The sequence below is a fragment of the Lemur catta genome, chromosome 1 (assembly GCF_020740605.2).
Source record: "Lemur catta isolate mLemCat1 chromosome 1, mLemCat1.pri, whole genome shotgun sequence".
Classification (NCBI taxonomy): Eukaryota; Metazoa; Chordata; class Mammalia; order Primates; family Lemuridae; genus Lemur; species Lemur catta.
The window spans coordinates 39,939,146-39,966,582 of record NC_059128.1 but is presented as its reverse complement, the minus strand read 5'-3'; the positions used below and the strand labels follow the sequence as shown (position 1 = coordinate 39,966,582).

General features: G+C 37.5%; 1 protein-coding gene across 2 annotated transcripts in view; it reads left to right on the top strand.

The window, feature by feature from the left end:
* Positions 1-27,231, top strand: part of PELI2 (pellino E3 ubiquitin protein ligase family member 2) — a 159,205-nt gene extending 131,974 nt beyond the window's left edge. For both annotated transcript variants that reach the window (XM_045566622.1, XM_045566623.1), the window contains 4 exons: positions 4,132-4,233; positions 14,007-14,204; positions 15,823-16,011; positions 22,187-27,231. In XM_045566622.1, coding sequence (XP_045422578.1) covers positions 4,132-4,233; positions 14,007-14,204; positions 15,823-16,011; positions 22,187-22,753 — 1,056 coding nt within the window. In that variant the 3' untranslated portion in view covers positions 22,754-27,231. The remainder of the gene's footprint in view (positions 1-4,131; positions 4,234-14,006; positions 14,205-15,822; positions 16,012-22,186) is intronic.
* The last annotated feature ends 206 nt before the right edge of the window (positions 27,232-27,437 follow it).

Below are 27,437 nucleotides of genomic sequence, written 5' to 3'. Positions count from 1 at the left end.
GCTGCCATGAAGATCCGCATCCCCATTATGCCTCTGTCAGGATTACCTCCTTGTATCGTTCCACATCATATATCCCTATAAGTGCCTTTACATATGTAGATACAGGTTTATAAGAGGAAGAAAATTCTATAGACGTGTGAGCCATATTGGCTTTAGAATCTGGAGACTCAGAGAACCTGCTGGTTAATTTGTAGTTGTAAATTGAACCAGGACAACCAGCTCTAACTGCTCTCATCCCTGAATGACAAAGGCAGGCTGAGCTGAGCCTATGGTATAAGTAGCGTAGAACTAAGAAAATAACATATCCTCAGCTAAGAAGAAAATGTCGTGGCTCAGACCTGGTCTGGACGTCCGGGATTGGAAAGTAACTTAAATTGGATAAAGTTGGAGTCCTTTAATCTGTGTATCTGTAATTCCCTTATTGTGTTTTTTTAACCCAATAAAATTCATACTGGTAATATTAGTGTTTATAGATGCAAAATATTTGAGCTGAGAGTGTCACTCCTTTGCTAGTGAGAAGTAGGAAAAGTGAGGGGAAAACCTGAGGAAAGAAGCTCTGGATCTCATCTTGTTTCAGTAGCAGTTCGTTCATTCGTTCGTTCATTTGTTTGACGTTCAGAATTGCTGCCGTTCCCTTGGTGCTGGGGTTGGAAACATAACTAAGACCGGACCTGTCTTTTGAGGTACAGGCAGTGTTAAAGCGCAGTCAGCGACCCACCGTCTCGTCACAACCCCATAGTAGAAAAGTGGACATAGGAGATGAGCGTTGTCCACCTGACCAGCTGCAGGGCCGGTTTTCTTTACAGTGTTAAAGAGCTCAGTTTCTGGATTTGTGTTAGTGTTTCAGTGTTGTAAGATCACAACATTATGTTACGGTAATTGTGTTTGAACCAAATTGTAGTGCGTGCCAAGAGAAGGCCCCACCTATTCTCCTTTCTGATATTTCAGAAACAGATTTCAAAACAGCATGATGCCTTGGGGAAATTTTTATTTCCAGAATACCTGAAATGGTTGACTACAGATATTAACTTTGTAATTTTCTAGAAGCTGTATTTCTGAAAGTCATATTTTAAATGTTAAAAAATATTGTTGGAAAAATTGATTCTTCCCACCAAAAACGAAAACCGTAACAGCTTAATGCCTTATGTACCTACAGACTTCTCTGTAAGACTACACCCAAGAAAGAAAGCAAAAATTGATCTTCAGTTTAAAGTTTCCTCTTAACTCCCCCCAACCACTTAAATCTGACCCTACCCAAGACTTCAATAGGCAAACAAGATAATGTGAGTCCTAACTCAACGGAATTGAAGGAAGTCCACATCTCTCCATTTATTTATGAAGATCCTAGTTGGGTTTTGACAGCCACCTTTTGCTCCAAATCCCAGTCCTCATTTCAGCCTCAGTCTTTCCAGGCGAGCTCCTCCCCATGCTTCTGCTTCCTGTGGGTGCAGCCTGTTTAGGTCCCCAGGCATCAGTACTCAGGGTCCTTGTGTGGGCAGGACTCCTCTCCTGGCTTAGTACTACCAGAACTGGAAGTGACTTTGAGGTGGATGTCACACTCATTCTGAAGTTCCTCAGCCACCCCTGCTGCAGGGCGGGCATTACCACCTGCTGCGGAGCCATTCACCGCCTTCTGGGGACTTGTTTCTCCCACACAGTCTCCATTCCAGCTTCACCATCTTCCCCAAATCCAGAGGCCTCTAATTCCTAGCCTGCAGCTAGGACTTTCTTAAAAAGATGCAGAGAAAGTGTTTTCCTAACTCAAGAACATTCACCTTTCCTAAGCCTAGCCATTCGCCTTTAGCAACATAAAAAAGTGGCAGAAGTTTGAAATTATAACTTTTCTTTAAATGGACTCCACGTTCCCGGCCTCAAAGTACCAGTGCCTCCTTTCCAGTTTGGGCCTGGGCATGGGCAAGGCTTCCCCTTGCTGTGGGCAGTTTCCAGGTATTGTGACACTTTCCCTATAAATATCCTTTTTCATGTGTTACGTAGGCTTATATTAATAGTTTGGGTCACAAGAATATTTTTAGAATTAAATGTCATAGAGGAATTGTGTCCAGGGACAACATGGGGCCCATAAAGTGGCCCTTTCTGGTGCTTCCCAAAGTGGCACGGAAGTGTCTCCAGGGCACCCTGTGTGGGGCTGTGCCAGGCCTCAGGGTGAGCACAGCGAGTCTTCCTAAGGCACTGACTGCCCAGCACATCTGGAAGAAATGTTTAAATATTAACGCTAGCAAGCATGTGGTGGAGTAGAAAACAAAATTTATAATTTAAGGTAAGATGTTTTAACCATGAGAAACTTCATTTGAGTGCTGCTCGCCCAGACATCTCCAAGGTTCAGGGAGCTCTCTTCCAGTTCAGGCAACTTTGATGAAACTTTAAGAAACACCATACTTAAGAAAGTACCATCATACAAAAACGTATAACTGTTTAAAAGGTTTTCTGTTACAGCACTTGTTAACACCTTGTTTTGCAGATAACTGACAAACTGCAGTCATTCTTATTTTATGTAATATGTGTATGCCAAGAAAGTTGTGTTTGAGTATTTGTAAATCCATTTAAAATGCCATGGGTACTTTTTAAGGAACATTAAAATAAATTATTTTATAAATAATCACTCCCCAATTATTAGTTTTGTAAAAGTACATTTTTCACTGATTATAAACGTCCACTTATTTTTTCAAATTTAATTTGTCCTAGCTTTATTGAGGCATAATTGACAAAAATTGTTTATATTCAGGGTGTACAAGATGATGATTTGATACACATACACATTGCAAAATGATTGCTACAATTAAATTAATACTTACATGAATCACATCCACTTAAATTGCAAATAGTTCTTTGTAAATTTGGGGGAAAATGTCACTACCGTTGAATTTCATGACTCAGACCAGTGAAAATTTAGGATTATATTTGTGCTGAGTAATTTAAGAAGTATTGTTTAGATTCCTGACTGTATTAAAGATCTGTATTATTTCTAATACTTGTATTTTATCGTAATAACACGAGTAGAATAAAATATCAGTTCAATCATGAAGTTCCTCGGGGCAGATTATTAAATAAGCATGAGATTAACCAGGCTAACTTTAAAGTTGATTTGGAATGTTGTACTCTTTACTGCTCTAAGCAATTATATTAGTCAAATATAAATGTTCAGTACATTTTCATTAACATGCTATGTATGGCCATCTACTTCTGACTGCTTTCTTGGTCTTCATACAGTGTTGTCATTCAAGAAATGCTTAATAGAAAGGCTTATTAAAGTATTATTTATTATGCCTAATGTAAAAGTGAAAATGATAAATTAGGTTAAAGTGGAATGGATAAAATGTAATTGAAATGATTTGGAGTCCAATTTACATCCATTTTTCTGTTAATTTAGAAATATTAAAAATATATGACCACAATTTAAGATGTGTTCAAATATATCATTATGGACAAAATAAAAGCAATATCTTTCTTACTATTTCTAGATTATTTGAAAAAGAATATTAGCTTTTTCCAGTCTAAAAACAGAAAAAAAACACTAAGTTAGCTACCTTATTTATTAATTCAATAAATATGTGGGTTAAGCAACTGCTTATACAAGATTTAAATGAGATACAGAACAGATACAGGATGGTATTTATTATACAGAAACCTTTATAGAAATTGATAGTGTTTTAATGATTCTTTAACCATGCTTATAATCTCTATTACCTAGGGAAAATAATAATAAGATAACAAAAGATTACTGACTTATGTTGTCTCTGAAATGAATTTTAAAATTTTAAATCACTCTATTAGTCTAAAAATGCTATCTGAGTTTAGGTAATATGGAGAAAGTATATGTTTTTCCTAAGAATGTGATTAGATCAAGTCTTGCAAACTAGTAAATTAACTTTGGTTTGCTTTAAATGAAATATTGTTCGCATTAAGATTGACTATTTAGTAAAACCAGAATTGTGACCATTGGCTCCTCTGTGATCAGGGGACAGAGCACAGGAACAGGAGCTGGCTGTTTGGGAAATGCTGGCTTGTGCTGGGGTTTTCTAGTAGAGCAATGGCTCTTAACTACAAACAGAATTATGGCAAGTTGTTAAAATGTAATTTTAATGAGTCTATTTTTTTTAATTTCATTATTAGGCTATCAGCTGCAAAGGTCAACACAGTATATCCTACACTTTGTCCAGGAATCAGACTGTGGTGGTTGAGTACACACACGATAAAGATACGGATATGTTTCAGGTAACATCTTTTCCTTTTTGATAGAAATTTTAGCACATTTTCCCCTCAATTCTGCATTTTGATATGTAATCAGAACGTCCAGCACCAGGAGTATTTGGTGATGTCCGGGGGAAAGAGATAAAGATAATATAAAAGTTATTCCTATTTGGTTTTTGAAAGATTAAGGAAAAACTTAGTTCTTAAATTACAGAAAGAAATTATAAAGGCTATGTTCTCAGATCTCAATGCAGTAAAAATAGACATTAATAGCAAGAATAAAATATTTGACAGCCAACATAATCAGACTGCTTCCTAAACTAACAATTGAATCACAGAGGACATCAAAAAAACTGCATTTCTAAGCCTTTTCTGCAATAACTATGGGAATACTATATAGCAAAACTCATGAGCTGTGGCCAACATCTTACTCAGAAGAAAATGCCTTCAGTGCTTTCATTGTTAGGAGGAAGGTGGGAGGGAGGAGAAGGGAAGGGGAAGGAAGGAAAATCAGAAACTAAGCATTTATCTCAAAAAGTTCTTTTTAAAAAAAGGATAATAATTAAGAAGTACAGGGTGGATTCAGGAATAGTTTTAGTGGTATATAATAGAAAGGCGAAGGAAGGAAATAATTTAAAAATTCATCAGTTAATGAATTTAAAAAGAAGAGAATTAATAAATATATTTGGTACTTAAAACAACAGAAAATTAAATTTTAGGCTAATAACAAAAAAAGCAAATGTAAGTTGGAAACAATGAGACACATTTGCATTTCCTTATAGACAGTTACATTATTATATAAATGATATTGAAACAAATGTCAAAATATATTACAGATACTAATGTCATACTCTATGCCAAAATAAATTATCAAGATTAAACATTTACATGTAAAAATGAAGGAACAAAAATGTCCTGGAAAAAGATTTATGTGAATTTGTATTCTTCAAGTGGGGAAGGATTAATAACAAATGAAGAAATAGATTTTACTTTACATATCTTAGTCTCTTTCTAAATGTCAAAAAAAATTAAAAAGACAAAGTTGGCACAATTTAGGCAACAAATCAAGTAGACAGAGGATTGATACCTATGATATATTAATCACTTTTCCCATATTTAAAAAACCAACAAAGAACAAAATATATAATTCTCAAAGGAATATAAATGGCCAATAAACATATAAAAATGACATTTTAAATACCAAATAAATTAATAATAAAATATTCATTATTACCTATTAATTGGAAAATATTAAATAATATAGCACTGTAAAACATTGTATGGAATTGAAACTCCTGGTAGGACTGGGAATTGGCACAGCTTTTCTACAGGGCAGCATTGTGGTGTTACCAAGAATATAAACAGTCAGACCCACGGACCCAGTAATTCTACCTTTAACGATTTTTGCACATAAATAATTAAGGAATATGAACAAAGATTTAACCAGAAAGATGTTCATTACAGTGTTGTATATACTGATAAGAAACTAGAAATAAATCTACACTTCCAGCAGTAAATAAGAATGGTTACAGTATGGTTCATTTAAGTGCAAAACACCATGTAGCCATTTCATGATTATTAAATGGGAAATACAATCAAATAAGTGAAAAGAGGCATATGCCCACTGCGTGCTGTATTTTTTATATGCACACACAACATGTATGAAAGAGAGATGAAACTAAAAAGAAATGCCCTAGCTCTTTCACTCTGTTTTCTATAACATCATGATGTACATGCCTAACCTGTACCATCTACGTCCAGTACTTTTGATCAAGAAAGAAGGAAAATTTTATTTTTTTAAAAATATCAATAGTGGTCATGAACTTCACCTCAGACTGATAAGAAGAACCAGACTTACACAAACTTCTTCTTCCTCTAAATTTTCTCTCAAAACGTGGGAGAAATACCTATTTTTCTTTGTGTTCATCAAATTAAAAATTAATAGTGAAAATAATATAAAGTAGCCATCTGGGAAAGAAAAGTTATATCAGCATCTCATACTGTAAAATTTCAACTAGGTTGAAGATGTAAAGATGTTTTTTTTTTTAATTAAGTAACAGTGTTAGAAGAAAATGGGGGAATTATCCTGTAACTTAAAGTAAGGAAGAACTTTTTAACTATGAGACAAAACCCACAAACCATATAGGAAATGATTGATACCTTTTGTTTTTTTAGAAAGTTAAATTTTTGTGTGGCCAAAATATAATAAAGTAAAAATAAAAGACAAATGGCAAATGGGGAAAATACTGGCAATTCTTATCACAAAGGGTTAGTATTCCAAATATAATAAAGTACTCACAGAAATCACTAAGAAAAAGACATACAGTTAAATAGATGAATGGGCATAGGATTTGACAGTTCATCAAAAAAGGAAAATAAGTAGCTCTTAAACATAAGAAAATATGCTCAACCTCACTTATGAAAAGAGAAATACAAATTAAAATCACATAGAGATACTACTTTTCACTTATCAGCCTGGCAGAAATCCAAAAGGTTTTGTTGAAGTTATGGGTAAAACAGACACTCTCCTACATTCTATAAATTGGTATAATCTTTGCAGCGTAGTGATTTAGAAATACCTCTGAAAAATACAAAATGTGTGCATGGTTTGACTCAGCTCTTCTCTTTATAAAGCTCTTCCCTTTCTAGAGACTGACCTCAGAGATATCCTTATGTACATGTAAAATGTTGTTTGTACAAAGTTATTACTTAAAGCATTACTTGATAGGAAAAGACTGGAAGCGACCTAAATATCCTTCAGAAGGGGAACAGTTCAGTAAAGTTGGGTACAGCTATTCAGTGAGTCTGCCAGTTTATTTATAATTAAATAAATTATTTATTTAACAATAAATAAATATTTTTATTGTTATTGTATTATTTTTTATTAACAATAAATAAATAATTTATTGTTAAATAAATTGAATAATATAGTATTATTCAGTTAAGGTTAATGTTAAATATTAATAAATTAAATAATGTTAAATAAATATTGAATATTACATTAATTATAAAATGTTGAATTAGTATTGTTAAATGGTTTAAATAATGCTTATATGCATTATTAAAAATCTCCAAAAGGATAAACAAGGCATTACTGAAGCAGTTGCCTTTGTAGCGAAGGGGACTGGGCAGGTCATATTACACGGAGATGTTTTATACTTTTTGATTTTGGAACCATGTGAATGTATTAGCTATTTAAAAAAACTAACCAATCCTAAACAGACAGATGAAAGCCAGACATAGTCATAGTCATAGATATAAAAATAGTTATTTAAGCACCAGTTTGAACTCAAGAGTAAGACTTATCGTATTTGGGCAAATTTTTTTTTTTTTTTTTGCAAAGGAGAGAGCCTAGCAACTCAGACATTGCAGTCTTTTTTCAAAATTTTTTTAGTTTAATAGATTTAAAAATTTAGATTTACAAGATGGATTCCATTACATGTATATATCACATAGTGGTGGAGCCTGGGCTTTTGGTGTACCCATCACCTGAGTAGTATACGTTGTAATGGGCAAAATCTTAACAGTGGTTTAACTCTCCATTCCATTATGTAATCTTCTAAATGTCTTTTCTTCTTACTCTACCAAAGAAAATCTCATCCTAAATAAGTATATGCCTATACTTACCTTGGTATTTTTATGGAACCTCATAATGATTTTTTAATACTTAACAAAATTATGCATTTTCAATTTATAAGATTTTTTTTCACTACTTATAGCAGGAAAGATTGCTAAGATTTTTTTTACCAGTAATAGTAAAGATTTATAAGATTTTTTGCATAGATAAGATCCTTTATACTAAAAAAGTGAATCAAGAATATTTCACAATTGTCAGTGATACTTTTTTACCACTTAAAATCAACAACTTACTGTGATGACACATGTAGGTAAGTCAAGCACTATTAAAGTGTGAGACATTGAATTCCTTTCAGGAGAATCTTGTTTCTTAGTCATTTTTCAAAGTTTCATGTAGTATTCTTTAGTGACATGTTGTGACACAGTGCACTCTTCACTGTTGTACAATCACATTTTACTCAAATTGTTCACTTTCTTTTTTTTCGCATCTCTGCAAAATGAAGATTTAGTTGAACTTTTTCAGCTTTCTATTATTAACTTCTAAGTGCTTTATGCGTATTCTCTATTTTGTCACGAAGAATATCAAAACACTGAAGAATTAATGAAATTAATAATTTTTTAAACTGCAAGTTCATAGCAGTGAAGAATACAATGACAGCTTGGAGCTACTGCTTTGATTCATGCTAAAGCACCAGCAGTTTTACCCACGATTGCTTTAGCACCATTCATGCAAAAATCAACACGGTGGAAAAAGCAATTGGCATCTTCGTATTACTGTGAAAGCAATTTCTGCCTCGTGGACTGGACCCCTTGGGACCCCTTGACAGGGTCTCAGGGACCCTCAGGGGTTCATGGACCACATTCTGAGAAATACTGATATATGCCAACCTCTTAATTTCATAGCTGAGAAATCTGGGCCTTTGAAAAGAAAAGTAACTTAAACTAAGGTCAGAAAAGGTGTTGGCTGCAGAACTAAGATTTAGGACTCCTGAGTTCTTCGTTCTCTACACAGTACCAACTCAGACCTCTTTAAACAAAGCATGGTAAGCTAAACAAGAATTTGTGTATTTCTTAAGAAAACATAACACGTTTTCATTTTACTAAAGTAACCTGATTCTATTGACAGACTAACTGGACATATTGAAAGATTAATGTCAGACCATTTTAAGCAGAAAATTAAGCAACTCTCAGAAGGCCTTGAAAAGACAAACTTGTTTTAAATTTTTCCTCCTTTTAACAGGTTTATATGTCCAAAGTCTACCCTTGAAAAATTCAGTGAGCAGAGAGCACCACAACATTCCCATTTGTCCAGTGTGGACCTCAATGTGAAGGGCTGTTCATTTTAGCCATTCCCATTAAAAAGACTTCTAGGTTGAGTATTTAAAAGTAAAACATCAGAATGGACCAAAAACAGGCCTTGTTAGATCTGAATTTAAGGGATCAATTAGGTGTGATAGAAGTCTGAGTTAATATAATCAGAATAAGATTTTGTTAAGTATTTTCTGGAGTAGAGGTAAATATTGAAAGGAAAAAGAGAAGAGTCTAACAAGACAGTAAAACATAAAGGAGAAAGTAGTTGATGGAAGGGGACAGAGGAAGTGACAACATGTCTTATGAAGTCCACAAAATGAAGTAGAGTGTGGCAAGTGCGTTTACCCACAGGAGCTGGTGGGCTGGCCAAGTCTGCAGCCAGTGTTCATGGTCCTTCCTCCCTCTGATCTCAATTTCACAGGCTCTGAACCTGGGTGCTGCAATGCCTTACATTTTGAGTTTTTGTTTGTTTGTTTTTTAATTTAGTCGGTTTACTGTAGTTTTAGATGATAACATGATTAACATCTATATAGTTAAGAGAAAAATGTTAAAGAATACATTTTTCAATAGCTTTTTCTTAAAATATTGTACTTATACATGCACATCCGTGTGCATGTGTGTGTATTTCATACAGTTCAAGTTCCTTGTCACAATCCTTCATTCATTATTTTAATTTCTTGACCATCTACTGTGTGAGAAACTCATCTGGTTATGGGGATAGGTAGCTAAGGCTGCCCTCTCACAGAGCCTGTATTCTGGAGGAGGCAGACAGTGCCAAGTAAGCAAGCAGTCCAGGCAAAGGCAGCAGCGAGGGCAAAGGCCCCTCGACAAGAGTGCAGTGATGGAGGAGGGAGGAAGTGAAATGAGATGAACTTGGAGGGGTAGGTGGAGGCTGGGGCAGGTAGGTCCTTCAGGTCAGGTAAAGAGTTTGGGATTTATTCTAGGAGTTTGGGGAAAAGCTGTTGGAGGATTTTAAGCAGGGAGGAGGTATAGTCTGATTTACATTTTTATAAGATTTCTCTAACCTACTGTATGGAGAAGAATCTAGGAGCCAAGTATTTAATATGAAAACAGGGAGACTAGTTTGAGGCTAAGGTAATGGAATCTAAGTAAGAGATAATGATAACTGGAACTAAGGTGGGAAAAGTGGAAGGATTGAGTCTGTGTGTGCATGTACAGTTGACAGGATTTACAGAGGGCTAATGTGGCCGTGGAGGAAAGTGAAGAATCAAGGATAATTCTTGGGTTTTGATTTTTAGCTTGAGCAAACTGGATTCCAGTCAGTCACTAACAGGGAAACCTAGAGGTTGAAGGGAGAATCCAAGTTCTGTTTGGAACATGTTACATTCGAGATACTTACTGAACACACAGGTGAAGATTGAGTGTGCCAGTCTAAAGCTCAGGGAAGAGATCAAGGCTTTTTGGCTAGTAAGTGGGATTTGATGATGTCGTCTAGGAAGAGAACAGAAAGAGAACAGAAGGGAGCTATTTACCATCTAGCCTAGAAGTGTTTCATTATTTTAATACCAGATACTGATGTACCAGGCTCATTAAAGCCCTGGATTTAGCAATATATTGATTGTTGGAACCTTAGCATGAGTAGTGTCAGTAGAGTTGTGGAGAAGGAAGCCCAGTTGGAGTGGGTTGAGAAGGGAAGTTAAAGAGATGGGTAAGGAAATGGAAGAAGTAACTAGTGACAGGTTTTCCAAGAAGTCCTGCTGTTAAGTGAATCAAAGAAATGGGGCTAGAGCTTGAGGGTTGCTTGCAGACAAAGGAAAGCATTTTTAAAGAGGGGAGACTAGTTCAGAGCATGGCCACTCAAACTGTGCTCTGCCAAGTGGCGAAGCGTTTGTTAACATACAGAATGAGATGAGTACCAAAATTGAGAGGAAGCATTTGGCAACTTTTATAGCAACTTTGTATTGCCGAAACATCCAAGCCAGATGATCATTTTTCTATTAATTATTTTTATTTTATTTATTTTATATTATTTTATTTTATATTAGTTATATTATTTTATTTTATATTATTTTATATTATTTATTTTATATTATTATATTTATTTTATTTATTAATTATTTTTTAAAGTTATCAGTAACAGGTTGAAATTTTCAAAATAAAAGAAAACAATAACAAAAAATAGTTCTTAGAGTTTGATAAGCTCCAGAATGTGTTTGAGAGCTGATGGCATGATCCAGTGGAAAGGGAGAAATTGATTCAGGAGAGAAAGGGGGTAATATTAGGAGCAAAATCTTTGGGAAGGGAGAATATTGGGATACCAAGCATTAGTGGAGAGATTGCTCTTGAATAGGAGCAACAATATTTCATTCTTATTACAGGAGGGAAGTCAGAAAATAAAGATGCAGATACAGAGAGAAGGGTAGAGAGAGATTGGTGGGGAAGATGAGGGAGGCCCTTCCCAGTGCTTCAGTATCATCTTACATGTCCTGGCTTCAACTGATACCCAGCAAACCCAGACTTTTCTTACATATGTAAAATTTTAAGTACTGAATGGAGTAAAATTCTCACTAGAGCCACTATATGAATAGCCACTATATCAGCACTCTGTGAATATCAGATGAAATTCAGAAGCATCTTGGCTGGTGTACTGTATGAATATCAGACGAAATTCAGAAACATCTTGGCTTGTCTACATGACTGCCTTTCAAATAGTGTAGAGTTGATCCAATATTAAAAAAAAAAAAAAATACAGGCTGCAAGTTTTCCGCATTGAGTGATTTTTCAGTAGGAAAGTAACTTAGACTTTTTCCTGGCAAAAGCAACATGAAGCTTATGTCCCAAAGCATAAAATTTTACTGGCACTCTCTAGATTTAAATGGAAGTGAACTGATAAACAAATCTTATATGACCAGTCAGATAAGTGTCATGACTTAAAATCATGGATCCTAGCATTGTGTTCCACTTAGAATAAAATTTCTTGTTTTACAGTCAATTTCAGTTAATTCACCAAGACATTAATTTGATACATTTGGTTGAAGCCAGAATGTGGTTCTTCTAGAAGAGAGTAATTTCTGTAAACAAGAAGGAACAGTTGTGGGACATTTTAGAAGATGGTGGTTTTAGCTTTGAGCTTAGAGTTTGAAAAGTCTTTTTCCTCTTCTGTGGAGGTTGACAAAAATGAAGACAGAGACTGTGTCATTCTGAAGGCCCCAGATTTTGTGAGGTGACCAGGGAATTTTAGAACTTTTTACATTTCACTCCTAAACTTCATTGTAATGAAGGTTCAGCATGGGCTTGTTCCCGAGCAACTTTAGAAAGACGAATTGTATGATATGATTTTACAATACTCTAATTTAGATTTTATGTTGCATTTTTAAACAAGTTATATGTTTTCTAAACCTGAAATGCATGCATTAAAGCAGTATACATCTGTTTAAGTTGATGAGTTTCAGTGAAACTAATGGTTTAGTTTATTCCAGGCATATTTCATTAGGGCAAGAAATTAAGGGTTGCAAAAAATAAGGAGAAATATATATCTATTTTCTGTTGGTTTTATAGAGATAGTCTATGCATGAGAATGTATATGTGAGATTTATAAAAGAAATTTAATAATTGTTCCAGGAAACAGGCAGAGCTAAATGATACAAGATTTTTTTTTTCACTTTATTCACTTGGATAAAAAATGTATTACATTGCCTATGGAATTTTGAAATCAGAATAAAAATGCCTTGGAAATTGACTTTTTGGGGGCCTTATATGTATACATCTCAAGGCTCTGTTCATTCCTTTCATTTGCAGGTTTGGAATCAAAGTTGCTATTGGTAGGAGAGAACATTAATGTCATATTTAGCAAGAAGGTATTCATTTATGTATAAATGATTTTAACTTAAGTCTCTTTGACAGATAAAACATTTATCACTGTTTTCCAGTTAGAGATTTCATAGAATAGCATTACATAAATGTTTTAATATTCCATCTTGAGGATTTCCTTATTTGTAAACAAATACTTTTCCTAGTTCACAAGAGAGCAATATTGAATTTATTGAATAGGGAAAGCTATGTTAGAACTCTAAGACCTTCCTAATGAAATATATTCTTCCTGTCAGTGTTTAAATCTAAATCTTACAAAGAAAAGTAAGCCAATATAATATTATTGGCACCTTTTTAGACTTCCCCAAGAGAGTTTTTTAAAAATTTAAACTGAAATTGCCAAGACCAGCTTTTAAAATCTTTTGTTTGACTACATCCCAAACTTTGAGCCAACTCTGTATCATTCTCATATACACTAAGGCACTGATAATAGCTATTTTCTCTCTCTCTGTCTGGATTAGGGCTGTTCAGTGCTGTGAGTCACTGTTGCATGTACTTAGAGAAAACCATTCTGTGGAATTGGGCAAGAGAGTGGGAGGCAAGAATTCCTTTGTTTATTTAAAATCTTTTCCACCTGGAAAAAAAACAAAAGAATAATTTGCTGTGAAAGTAGTATTTCTTCCTGGATCCAAGAGATAAAAACTAGGTATGGCAGAAGAGATAATGTTTTCCTCTTAATTGAGCTTTCTCTTAATACTTAAAATATGATGGACTAATCAGTGGGCATAAAGTTTCAGTTAAACAAAATGAATAATTTTTAGAGATCTACTTTACAACATTGTGCCTATGGTCAACAGTTACTGCATGTGTGCTCATGTATTTAAGAGGGTAGATCTCATAATGTATTCTTACTACAATAAAATTACAAAGTAAATATTTTTTAAATCTGATGGTTGGTTGCCATAGTATCTCCATTAGTTAAATAGAAAAAGGAACACAACTGAAAGTGTATCATTAAATTCTGACCTTCAGAGCAGAGATAATGAATGTTAAAGCGATCCCAAACACCCATTTGTGGGAAGAAAATATGGTAAGCTGATATTTTTCAGGTGGATCATGAGTGCATTTGATCTGTTTAGGTTGGCAGATCAACGGAAAGCCCTATCGACTTCGTCGTGACAGATACAATTTCTGGAAGTCAGAACAACGATGAAGCACAAATCACACAAAGCACCATATCCAGGTTTGCCTGCAGGATCGTGTGTGACAGGAATGAACCTTATACAGCACGGATATTTGCAGCTGGATTTGACTCTTCCAAAAACATATTTCTTGGAGTAAGTGCTGTTAATTAATAAGTTCATTGTTCCAAGAAAAACATCTATTATTATGACATAGAAAATTGGGGCAAAGAAATTTACTTTGTATGTTGCCTCTAGTTAGATTTTGAGATTTTAGTTTTCAAGTAGCCAGTCTGAAAAGCTATCATTAAAAATCTGAAAATTATTAAAGCATTATTTGTTATATTTGTTATATTAATCATAATATATACAGTAATTACTTTGTTTAAAGTATGTGTATTAACATTGTACATAATGTATTTATTGTAGTTAAGAGGTTTATTTCAGAGGGAAAAATAAATGGCAAAATCTAGATCAGAAGGACTTAACGGAAAATGTTTAGTGAGTTATTCATTCATGGAAAAATGTCTTATTGAGTGTTTGCTGTGTTCTGTACTGGGTATTATCAATATAGTATCACAGAGAACAAAACAGATTTAAAATGCCTGCCTTTTTACAGTTTCCTTGTAAATGAACCCAAAAGTTTTAGTGAATATCCATCCAGTTTTAATATAATTCTCTTTTGAATTGGGATATTTTTGCAAGAAAAAAGAAAACACTGAAAATGGTCTAAAGTAAACAATAAATTAAAAAAATATTGTCCCACGTAATAAGAAGCGCCAAGGAAGGCCAGCTCCAGGGTTGGGTGACTCAGTGGCTCTAAGACCTCCAGGGCCCCGGGTTCTTCTGTCTTGCCCTCTGCCACCCATAGTGCAACCAGCTTCCTCGGGGGAGATCTTGCTGCGGGCCACAAAGCTGGCCACGGCACTCAGATGTCCCCTAACATTTGGCAACTTCCAGCCGAAGAAGAGATGGCAGAGGTACTGTTAGTTCCTTGTCTCTTCTGAGAGCAAAAAAACCTTTGCCTGAGACCTCCGGAAGACATCACCTGTGTCTCATTGGCCAGAATCCTGTCACATGCCCATCCCTGCACCAGTCATCAGGGAGGGGGGGCAGTGTGGTGTTGGTTCTCCCCAACCAGCATCTGCCCTCAGTCAGGTGGACAGTCTGGGCTCCGTCACCACGGTGCTGGCGAGCTGTGGTACAGGCACCAGGAGTGTCTCCTGCCATCATGTCGTGCTGCTCATGCCGCCTACTTTTGAGGGTGTAATTGGCGTGAAAACATAATGGCCGCAACTTGTTGGCTTAACATTTTTTGAGTTTTGTACCTTTAACATGAGGTCATTTTTTTAATGACTCTTCTTTCTTCTGTATCCCCATAACAAGTACATGTGAAACATTTTTAGACAGTAGGAAAAGAGCACCATACAAGTACAACTGAAGAAAGAGAACATACTAGATTCTTAGAGCCACAAGGGGATGTGGGGAGGGTAAAAAGAACCCCTGAGAAAGAAACACAGGCATCAGTTTTTTTAAGCTCTTGAGATGAATATAATGTGTATCCAGTGACAAAGCATTCATCTGTTTCAGCACTTCTTTTATATTGTTAGAATAATTGCATATTTTATCCTTGTGATTATTAGCTTTAGATAGAAAATGAAAATTTATACCTTTCTCCCCCTCTGCCCCTACAATATTTTAAAGAAATTCCAGAATCCCTTCAGCTTTAAGGCCATCTTAGCAATCGTTTTCTGTTCCATGTTCTGTTCTCCAGGAAAAAGCAGCAAAATGGAAAAACCCCGACGGTCACATGGATGGGCTCACTACAAATGGTGTCCTGGTGATGCACCCAAGAGGGGGCTTCACCGAGGAGTCCCAGCCTGGGGTCTGGCGCGAGATCTCTGTCTGTGGGGACGTGTACACCTTGCGAGAAACCAGGTCGGCCCAGCAGAGGGGAAAGCTGGTGAGTGGGCTCCACTCTGGAAAATGTACCAAACTACAAAAGCCTAACTCAAGGACCATCATCCCTCCTGCAGTTCATAACCTGTGTGTGGGTACGAGTGCCGTGTACCCTAACCAGGAGAACGGGAATTCTGCAAGCACCTGAGAGTTACAGGGAAATGGCCTTATTTCCTGTAAGCTTTTCCCATAGTGGAAGTAAATTATCTTCTGCTACTTAACCACCTTAAGAGCATAATCTTTTATTATGTACCTCACCACAAAATTCTACTTAAAATGACTGTAAGGAGAATAAACTTATTTTTATTGTAAAAATTTGCTGATTTGGAAAAATCCTGAGCTGTCTAAGACTAATTAGTGAAAATTATGAATTAAAGAATTTTTTACTAGACTTTCTGGAACTAAGAAATAATTATGGTAGCTTTTTTTTCCCTTGAGTTCATAGTCATAAATTAATACAGAATTCTCTATATTGTCCCCCAAAAAGATAGTTAAAACTTTTATTTATGATTCATATTCTGCATTGACCTGCCATACATATTAATATCTTCCTGTAAATATTACCATTTAGCATCATGTCCTAAATCAGTTGGTTTTTTAACCCTTTCTTCTATGAAGAATTATTATAATACCTTAAATGGGAAACTTTGGGTTTCTGATTTTGCCACAGCCATGTGGCACAGCCACTGAAAGAGTCTTAGTAAACTGTCCATTCCCGTGCTTTTGATTATTGGGTAGAACCTAGAACAAGAGAACAAATGTCTTTTTCTAGAAGCTAGAAAAGAGGGAGTTCTTCAAGACTCTTGTAGAAAAATGTATAGGGGGAATAGAAGATGTACCCTAGCACTTTCCAGAGAGAAAGAGGGTCACCAAATATTTCTAAGCTGGAAAAAGAAGATAGGGGGACTGTTTTACTAACCTGATTTGCTGTTCTCTGCTGGATGGTTTTGTTCAGGGAACTGTTATTTTTATATCTCTTTTATACTGTTGTTTGGCTACAGGCACAGCTTCTGCACGTACAGTAAAGCCTAGTCTTAGAGCATCATGGCTGAATAAAATATGAGAAACACTTTTAAGAAAGCCAAGCAAATTCAATAAATTTTGGTTAAACAGTCTCAAGAAATTTTAAATAGGGAAGGAAATGTGAAAGCAGTTTTTCCAAATAACTGTTTCTGATCATCAAATAGTTTTACACAAAACTGACCGAGGTTGGCTGAACTGGTTATTGATCATTATAACAGAAAGAGTACAGAGTCAGTCACTGGTTGCTGGCCACAGGCAGTGCATTCACATTTCAGATGTCGGCTCACTTAATCCGCACAGCAGCCCTATGAGGGAAGGGGAATCATTCCTGTTCCATGGATGAGGACAGTGTGGCATAGAGAAGTCAAATACTGCCCAGTGTCACAGGGTTAGAAGGTGGCAGTAGATGGGATTCAAACTCAGGTCTCCCTATCGGAGAGTCTGGATGCCCACTTACTACTCTGTACCATCTTGTGGGGAGCCACACGGCTCTCACCTGAAAGGGTTTATGCCAGAGCATCTGCCTCCCTGGGTGAGTATGAAGCATACACAGGAATCCGTGGGAGGCTTGTTTGTCCAGGAGGGCGTGTCACAGGGTGAGTGTCTTGTCCACACTGGTTATTGTTTGTGTAGTGACCCAGCTCAGACAGCTGTGTGTGCCAGAGAATTTTACAATGCTACCAAAAAGAAAGAACTCCAAAAATGGCTTGTATTAATGGGTTGTGTTAAATACAGAGACTAATTTAGAAGTTAGTCCCTGTGAGTGACACTTAGGTCTGTGTGAAATTGTGCTGTGCTGTTCAGTAGCACACTGTTAGCCTGGCCAGTAGGAAAGGTTTCCATCAGTCTGATCTTGGGCTTGGGGGAGACTCTGAGCAGATACATCCTCCTGCCATCTCGTCCTGTTAAACCTCTGGGGAGCAGTTTGGCTCTGCCTGCGAGGAAAGCCTACTGGTTCTTTGAGCTTCGGTTTCAATTCATGGCTCTTTGGTCCTATACATGTTGCTGGTAGCATTTGATATAAATTATGTCTCTCTGGAGATTAGATTCTGGGGACAGTCTCTGGCAGTACTTGTCATTTGCAGTCTAATACAGAAATATGGGATATAAAGTGAGCTACTGTAAGTCCCAAAATATTTGTTTGGTATAACAGTTGTAGATGCCCCTGGCTCTCACAGAGTGGAGCTAGTACTGGTGGAAGATGATGTATTAATATTGTACTCAGCATTTAATATGAATTAATACACTAATGTGTTTTTAACAAATTGCCATGGTTTTTTCATCATTACAACAAGTGATGGAACCTTAGTACTTTCTTTAGTCAACAAAATTAGTTAAATGTGGGGGAAATGTCTTTTCAGGCGCTTAGGCCCCTGAATAAATAAATAGGTGAATGGACTTTGAATTGTGTCCTACTCATTTAGCTAGTTAATGACAACATATGGTAACATTTATAATACTCTAGGAGTCTAGGAGTCCCTTGAGTATTTTATTAAATTATATTTGAGGTATTTTATTAAACTCTACTGGCTTTGTATAAAATTAAGTAAATTTGGTTAAATGGATTTGCTTACCTAATTTTAGATAACATCATAAAAATAGCAATAAAGTTACTGTGTGCAGGCTCTGCAAAGTGCTTTACATTAATTCTCAGGTGTTGCTTAAAACAACCTATGAGGTCAGTGTTATTGTTCCCATTTACAGATGAGGAAACCTGAGTTTTAAAACATTAGTCACTTACTAATAAGTGGTAGATGGGGGTTGATGTCTCTGTATTGTGCTTAGTTGATATGTAGGGACCACCGTGTTTTAACTGTCTCTTCCACAACAGACTCAGTCTCTGTGCCTGCACTTAGCTTTTCTTTTTTGGTAGAATTTAAAAAGTAAAATCTGAATCCATGCTTCTACACAGTGGCTAAGAGTGTATCTTCACCATGCTACCTCCTGCATACCGTATTCTAGGGGAAAACTACACGTTGGTTCACAGGTAGAGATAGCACACAAGAAATAAAAGGTAAGAGGGGAAGCAGGCTAATTTTTGAGCAGTCATTGTATGTTAATGGTTTCAAAGTCAGGCCACCAGGTTTAAGTCCTGGTTTTACAACTTAGTAGCTCTGTGGTCTTGAATCAGTGACTTACGTCTCTGTGCCTGGCTTCCAAATCCATTAAATTAGAACAATACTAGTACTCGTCTTGTGGGATTTTTGTGAGAGCTAAGTCAGTCCAGTACCTGGAAAGGAGTGGATCAGTGCTGTATACAGTAACGCTCCATAATTGGTTAGTTGTTACTACAAAGCAGAGGCCAGGAGCTGGGATCTGACAGTGAACACCAACCAAGTCCAGGGTTCTGCCCTCAAGTTCTGTAATCTGGAGAAGTTCACAGATTAGACAGCAAATCATTAGATCAACAGATACTGTGTGATGAGCACAGTCATAGAGACAGTACTGGAAGGTACACGAGTCCCTCAGAGAGGGAGAGACACCTGCCCTAGATGTGGGAGTCAAGGATACGTGGAAGATAAAAGACCACAGACTCCACATTTATGATAAGACTTTGTTGTTTACCAATAACTGCCCTACAGGGAAGAAAGAGGGAGTTAGTTGTCTAACGGCCAGAGGCAGGGCCACCACCAAATCTCAGTTCTTTAGACACAGCTACATCCTGAGCTGAGACCTCCTCTGAGGATAGCCTGTGGTCAGCCAGGGAGGGGAGCTGGGGTACTCCCAGGGGGACCGTGGGGTACTCAGTATGGCGTTAGGGTGAGGAGGGGGCTTCAGCAAACCTACAAAAGGCTGTTTGGAAGGGGTCATAATGTTTGTCCTGTGCAGTATTAAGATTTATCATTTTATTGAGACTTTAAGTTTTTCTAACTGCTAATATTTGGTACTTTCTTATTAGGAAGGGGCTGATTTCTCCATTCAGGGAAAACCTCCAGGGCAAAGTGACATCCCAGTGAGACCTGAATGATGAGTAGGAGTTCCCCAGCTTAGGACTCGAGCTAGACTGTGGGGGCTGGGTTGGAGGATTCTAGGCAGAGGCTGCTCTTGCACCTGCCGTGGGCAATCCAAGTCCGTGAGTTCATGGACTCCACTTCCTCTGGTTCAGCGTGGGGCAGTCCTGGTTCGAAGTAAGAAAGGGAAGAGTTATAGCTAGAGAAGTCGAGTGGCACATTGGGAGTGACCTTTCAAACATGTTAAGAAGTTTGGCTTTATCTTGAGGGCAGTGGAAAATCAGCAAGGTCCTTTGAACCAAATATTCACATTTCTGGTTCTTTCCATTCTTCCCTCTTTCCTTCACACCGGTCTTTCTCTCCACCCCAACCTTAATGGAGTGCACCCCTGGCTCTGTGCTCAGTCCTCTCTGCCCCACAAGGACCCTACCTGGGCAGTCGCATCCATTCCTATGGCTTCCCCGCAGGTGCCGATACCTCCTAGCTGTATCTCCCAACCTGGTCTGTCTCCCACGCTGCATTCACATGTGCCTGGTGTGCACGGCCACTCCAGATACTCTGCACAACCCTCACGTTCAACACACCCAAAACCGAACTTAGCTATCTTTTCCCTATAATCTGCCATTTCTCCTTTATTTCCCTGGCTGTGGAAAGCCCTACTCTACCTAGACAACTAGAAATATAAAAGTCTTTCTTCCTCAAATCAGGAGCTAAGTGCCACCAAGTCCAAATCCTTACCATCTAATCCCTGCACCTCGTGCCCATTGCCATTTATACCCTCTGTGTTGAGGTGCATCTACCCTCTCTTCCTAGAGGAAAACCCAGCTGTCTCCTCTGCCACTGGTCTTACACCCCTCCAATCCATTCTCTAAACTGCTAGAAGTGACCTTTTTGAAAGGCAAGTCAGTTCTTTTATGGCCGCCTAAAACCAGCCTCGCCCTCTAGCCTGGGTCTCTGTCCTGCCCACCAGCACCTTGAGCTCCGTCCAGCCTTGTTCAACTACCGGTTCAACCTCACTGAACTCTTTGCCGTTCCGTCAGTGCACTTGCTGTTTGCCTCTCCTGCCTTTTCTGGTGTGCCCTCCTTCCATCCTCCCTACTGACTCCTGACATCTTTTTCAAGTCTCTGTTCAAGAAAAACCCTTTTAGAAATCATTTCTGAGTATCTTCATCAAAGTAATAGTCGCAGATATTTACCGAGTGTTCACTGCGTGCCAGATACTATTCTACAAACTTGATATTAACTTATCTAACATAACCACCTTATCTCAATTTTACTAAAGAGAAACAGGCACAGGGAGCTTAACCTGCCCAAGGTCACACAGCTAGTAAGTGACAGAGCCAGGGTTCAAACCCAGAGTCCACACTCGCAGCCACTGTGGTGCCATGTCCTCTCGCAGCGCTTGTTGACCTTCCCTTGGTCCCGGCTCTAGGCGTGTCTGCCTCCCACTGCAGCAGAGCAGGTCTCAGCAGGACGGGGAGAGGTTTCCTCGGTCTCTGCTACCCCCGAGGCTTAGCACACGTCCAGCACATGTGGCGGCGGTCAGATTCTTGCTGACCATGCCTACCGCTGCTTCTCGTCAGCTGTTAATCAGTCTTTGAAGCACTTGATATGTAGCACAGATGCCCTTCTAAAAAGGGATGCTTATATTGAACTGTTCAGCTTCAAACCTCAGGAATGAAGGATGAAAGATAGATTTGAAGTGTGGAGGAAGCAAAGGGTTACCAGGAGTGTTTTGGATCACTGCTGTAATGATTACAGGCCCCCAAGGGTTTTCTAGACTGGCTCTGGTCGAAATAAGAATGAATCTTCACTGAGTGGACTGTTTGGACGTCTCCCCCATCCTCATGAGATCATTGAGTAATTGTGTTACCAATTTAAGGAGTTAAAAATAAAAATCTAGGATGATGTGTGAAGTTCATTAAAATAATCCCTACGTTAATTGAACATGTAAAGCTGGGTATATTGCGCTCAGGCTTCGTACATGTAGCATGTGTGTGTTATATTCAGTGTTCAAATGAGGAAACCAAGGCTGAGGGAGGCTGGGTTACTGCCCCCATCCTGTTTTTAGTGGGATGAATTGCCTCCCTGTGTTGTCTTCAAAGATGATTTTTTGGTTATGTTGAGAGGGAAGAATGTTGGAGTGATTTGCTCCAGAGATTTGCTGGATTTTGGTTTTAAAAGGCGTGTCTCTCAAACTTACAGGTGGAAAGTGAGACCAACGTCCTGCAGGACGGCTCCCTCATTGACCTGTGCGGAGCCACTCTGCTCTGGAGAACAGCAGATGGCCTTTTTCACACCCCGACTCAGAAACACATAGAAGCCCTCCGGCAGGAGATCAACGCCGCGCGGCCACAGTGTCCCGTGGGGCTCAACACCTTGGCCTTCCCCAGCATCAACAGGAAAGAGGTGGTGGAGGAGAAGCAGCCCTGGGCTTATCTCAGTTGTGGCCATGTGCACGGGTACCACAACTGGGGCCACCGGAGCGACACAGAGGCCAATGAGAGGGAGTGTCCCATGTGCAGGACTGTGGGCCCCTATGTGCCGCTCTGGCTCGGCTGCGAGGCGGGATTTTATGTAGACGCAGGACCCCCAACTCATGCTTTCACCCCCTGTGGACATGTGTGCTCGGAGAAGTCTGCAAAATATTGGTCTCAGATCCCGTTGCCTCACGGAACTCACGCATTTCATGCCGCCTGCCCTTTCTGTGCGACGCAGCTGGTCGGGGAGCAAAACTGCATCAAATTAATTTTCCAAGGTCCCGTCGACTGATGCCCTTGACAGCCATCTACGACTTTATTAACAAGTTACTGTGAAGATTTTTGCCACTAACTCTAGATTTTACCTTTTTGTAATGCTGTTTATTAAGGGGAGGGGGGACTAGGGCTGGGACAAAAGAGGGGACACAGTGATGACTCATGGCAGGAGTGTAACAGATACCAGTGGTGTGTTGCATGCTCAGAACAGCGGCATCGGCATTGAAGTCTGCTTGATTAAACCATAATACCTTTGTAATAATTGGATTTTAAATGCCATGCTTTTATTTTTAACCTTGGGTTTTTAACCAGATTTTTTCCTTTTTAAACTTGGACAAGACTTTAAGTCATATTCTACAAATGTAGAAGAAATTTATTCAAAAGTTGTTGGCATTTAATGTGCAACCTTCAGTGCTGCGTGATACAGGCGTTACCTGAAAGACATGCGGTGTCTGGAAATACTTGATAATAGCCAGACTCTGACCCGATACCAAAGGGGCAGCTCTATACAGTGTGACTGGTGCATAGGAGACCTTAGCCACAGGTGGTTGTTTTGAAATCTGGGACTTTTTTCCGATTTATTTTTCTCTCATTTAGGGGGAGATGATATTCATATACTGTGGGCTTTTTTTTAACTTCAGTGGAATTTACTTTATACACTCATTCATCACATACGTGGCATTTCAAACAAAGAATTTTCCATAACTTTTTAGTCTGCCTTTTGTTATTTCTGCCTAATACGATTTGTCACTGATACTCATCTTGCATGGCCAGAACTGTTTGGTTGATGAAAATATGTCAGCTCTTAGAATTCACTTAACTGAGGGTGATTATGACAGCAGCAGACATGGCCTAGGTACTAGACCACCAAGTTTATTTGCTTACTGAATTGTTTTAAGATTTAAGGATGATTAAAAATAAGCTTTTACTTCTTAAAACCACTTGTTGGGGTTTCATAAGGTTTATAGATTTTTTTTCTTCCTTAAGAAAGCCAAATTCTGTGAGCCTAAAAACAACAGATCACAATGATGCAGTCATTTTTGTTCACTCCCTCACCACCATCTGTCACCTTCCCTTGCAGCTCACAGAGCCCTGTAAGTTTTGAAAATGTTTGCAAATCAAACTAAATTTAAATGTGATCATTAGATACACACAACACCAAGTGGTACATCTGCAGAGATCATTTGAAATTCTTGATTTTGAGCGAGCAAATGAGTGTTTACTGAGGAATAATTAAATCAGAATTTCATATGAGCTCCACCACACCTCTCTGTTAGTTTCATTTCATCTGATTAATAATTCTCGGATGCTCGTTCTCTGTGCTCGGTACCAGTCACATCACTGCTCCCAGAGTGTGCAGACCCTTCTGGACATGGGACTGGTAGCAGCTGGCTGAGATAAAGTAAATCCCTGCCACATGGAGCAAGTATTTATTTAAACTAACATTCTCTTAAATTGACTCTTGCAGATTTGGGTGACCTTTTTTTAACCTTTGTAAATATATATAATTTATATGATTCTAATATACTATATCCATACTTGAATTGGTTGTTCCATGTTTTGCCTCCTGGCAGATATTTTGCCTATTTGCAGTCGTTCTAACCTATTTGAGTACCTTTTTCCTTAAAGTGATACGATTGCTGCTGCTTAATTTGACTTAGTATTTTAAAAGTTCAGCCTCTCAGTTTTAAAATAGCTTTATTTTTCAATGGAGATCGTTGTTTAGGATGAGGATTTTTGGTTTGGTTTGGGGTAATTTTTAAATGATGCGAAAATTCAACAACAGTCCTCTTACTGATAGCTTCCTCTATTCTGTATAGCTTACTGTACCTGCAGACAGAAAATGAAAGAAAAAAAAGGACTTACCTAGAATAATATATTGAATGCCTTTTGATTTAGCCAGAGTCACCAGTGATTAGCTTTCACTGATAGAGTGTATCTTTTCAACTTGTGATTCTTTGGGCTCCAAAGAATGATAAAGAAGGCAGTTGTTCCTTTTCTTTCCTATGTGGCTAGAAAATGGTTTAAAGGATTCTTGATACCTTAAAAGCATCTTATAAGCTAAGTGGTCTTGCATCCAAACAGGCTGGATTTTACCTACCCAAAAAAAAAAAAAAAAAAAAATTTCCAGAAAGTTATGTACATCATAATTTTCCATTTCAAAAGCAACATATAAGTCTAGTAGTTCTGCATGTGACATGTGCCCAAAAATACAGTTACCTTCCAACCTGAAAAGTTTTGGACTTTTAGTGAACTCAGATACCTTAAGTGTAAGTTGAAATTTGGGTAGTGATTTCCAAGCTCTTAGAAGAGGTAACAGTGAACCACCCTCTTTCAGCTCCATTAACTTTTCCTCTGGCTTCCAAGTGAGGTCCCCTCCCACCCTAAGGAACCGCAGAGAGGTGGCAAATCTGCAGAAAGGAAACCATGCTAATCTTAGCCACTTGTAGTAGGAATTTTGACTAATGAGATTCCTTTATGATTTTTTTCCAGAGTTAAAAGCGATTTGTGAGAATAAAGAACTCTAGCTCACCAAAGTAGAGTAGTACAATTCAGAAAAGTTAACTTCTGAAAGGTCACCTCTGTTTTTACTCTTGCTTGCCGTCACATTAAAGAATGAGTCCCACTCCCCTGTATGTATGTATACATAAGGAAATTGCTGACCAATCATCTTGATCTTGGCCTAAAATGCCTTTTGTGAGTAGGTTTCCATAAGTAAAGCCCCAGTGATGTATTCCCATAGAATTATTACTTTTTTCAGTTGTTTATGTCAGTTTACTACAAAAACAAAAACAAAAAAAAAGATTCAGAGTGAATGGAGTACAACTCTGAGTATTTTTCTAGTCTGGAATTTTTTATTAATAATCGGTGCTGCCGGGTCATGCATGCTGCAACTCTCAACATTTCCCTTATTTGGTACAGCTTTTTGCAAAAAGGGCTACAGCTCACACTGCAGAGTAAAGTATTAAGTTTTCTGGAGTTTTTCCCCCTAACTGTGGCCCAAAAGAATTAAAATTTGTTAATATAAATAGCATATTTATCATTCCTTGATAGTTAATTATAGAGTTTGGTAACTTTGTGCCTCAGGGAAGCCATGTGATATATAACTGGTTATAGAATTTCAGGGTTAGGGTTTAAAGAAAGGAGAAAGCCATTGGAAAAATGATGGGCTTCATTAAGGAGACTAATGAATCTGTATGCAGAAATGTGCCAGGAACTGGCAAAAACATGATTGTAGTAGAATTTATTTTCCAGTACCAATAGGGAAATTATTTTAAGTTATTACATATACTGTATTAGGAAAGTTGAGGAGAACTCCTTTCTTCATAAAGCTTCAATGCCTTTTATTTTTTTGCTTTCATAGAAAAACTCAAACTTCTGTTATTTGGGAGCTCAGTATTGTTATTTGGGCACTTTTGAGAGTTTAAAGCATGTTTTCTACTTAATTTAAGTGTAATATAGGTTATATAGAATTGTTACCTGCGATTCTATGATTTTTCTCAACTTTTCTTTTTTGAAGCCATTCTGTTCTTTGGATGTGCATGAAAGGGTGTGTGATTGCACCATTGTAAATGCTGGGTGAAAACTAGTTATCTTCATGCAATGTTGCCTCATAACAGTGGAACTTCTTAGAGACAAACCACAGGACCTTGGTTTTAAGCCAAATCCAGCCCCATTCCCTTGGCTGTCGATCTTATGTCCCAATAGTTTAGTCTTTGGGGACTAAGGGCATGATGTTCTTTCAGTGCTGGAAACAGAGCACAGCTCTGTTATCATTTCTTTATGATTCAAAGGCCAATGAGACAACTTCAGGATCTTCTTAAGAGAATGTAAGCATTATTGAAGTAGTAAAACAAAAGAAGGTTCAGTATTTTTTTTTTTTTAGTAAAACTTACATCCTTTTGAGTAAGTTTTTGCCCTCATGAAGAATCCTCTAGAGGAACATAGGGAAAAACAAATATTTTTCCAGTTCTACTTAACTATTTCTAAATGTGTTTCTAAACAAAAATAAGCTGGATGAAAGGAAAGCTATTTCTTAGCTGGGATGACAGATTGCTTCTCTGTATTAAATAGTCTAGAAGTTAAGGGGTGGTCATATTTACCATGTATAGTGTTATGAGCAGTTAAATTTTATGGATATATTTGTAAAATTGTTCTTTTATATTTCATGTCAAATTGAAAAGTTTATTTCTTCACTATTGTACCTGTGGAAATACAAGCCATTTTACAGGAAAAAAATCTTCAAAAACTATTAAACGGATCTCAGTATGTTTGTGAGTCGTTGTCTTCAGACTCTGTGGTTGTCACTGGGTTCATCAGGACATGCAATAGGAAATTGATACAAAAGTAGACTTGATTTTTGCATTTCTCAAACTTTTAAGTTAATCCCAAACAATCGAGTTTATTAATTGTTTTATATCTTGCACAATACATATTTAAATCTGGATTCTGAAAATCCCCTAAATTTTTTTATTAAGGAAATTTTTATGGTGCTTATATTACTATTTCTTATGTGATTACATCACTGTCAAATAAATCTAACTTCCAGGCACATTTAACCTGGCTTGTAGACTTAATGGGTTTTCTTCATGATCATTACAGTCATATTGCTACTTTTGTGACAGACTTCATTCACTTTTAATGACATAAGTGTTGTGTGTAAGCCTTCAAGCCTTAAACTATCTATCATAAGAAAATAT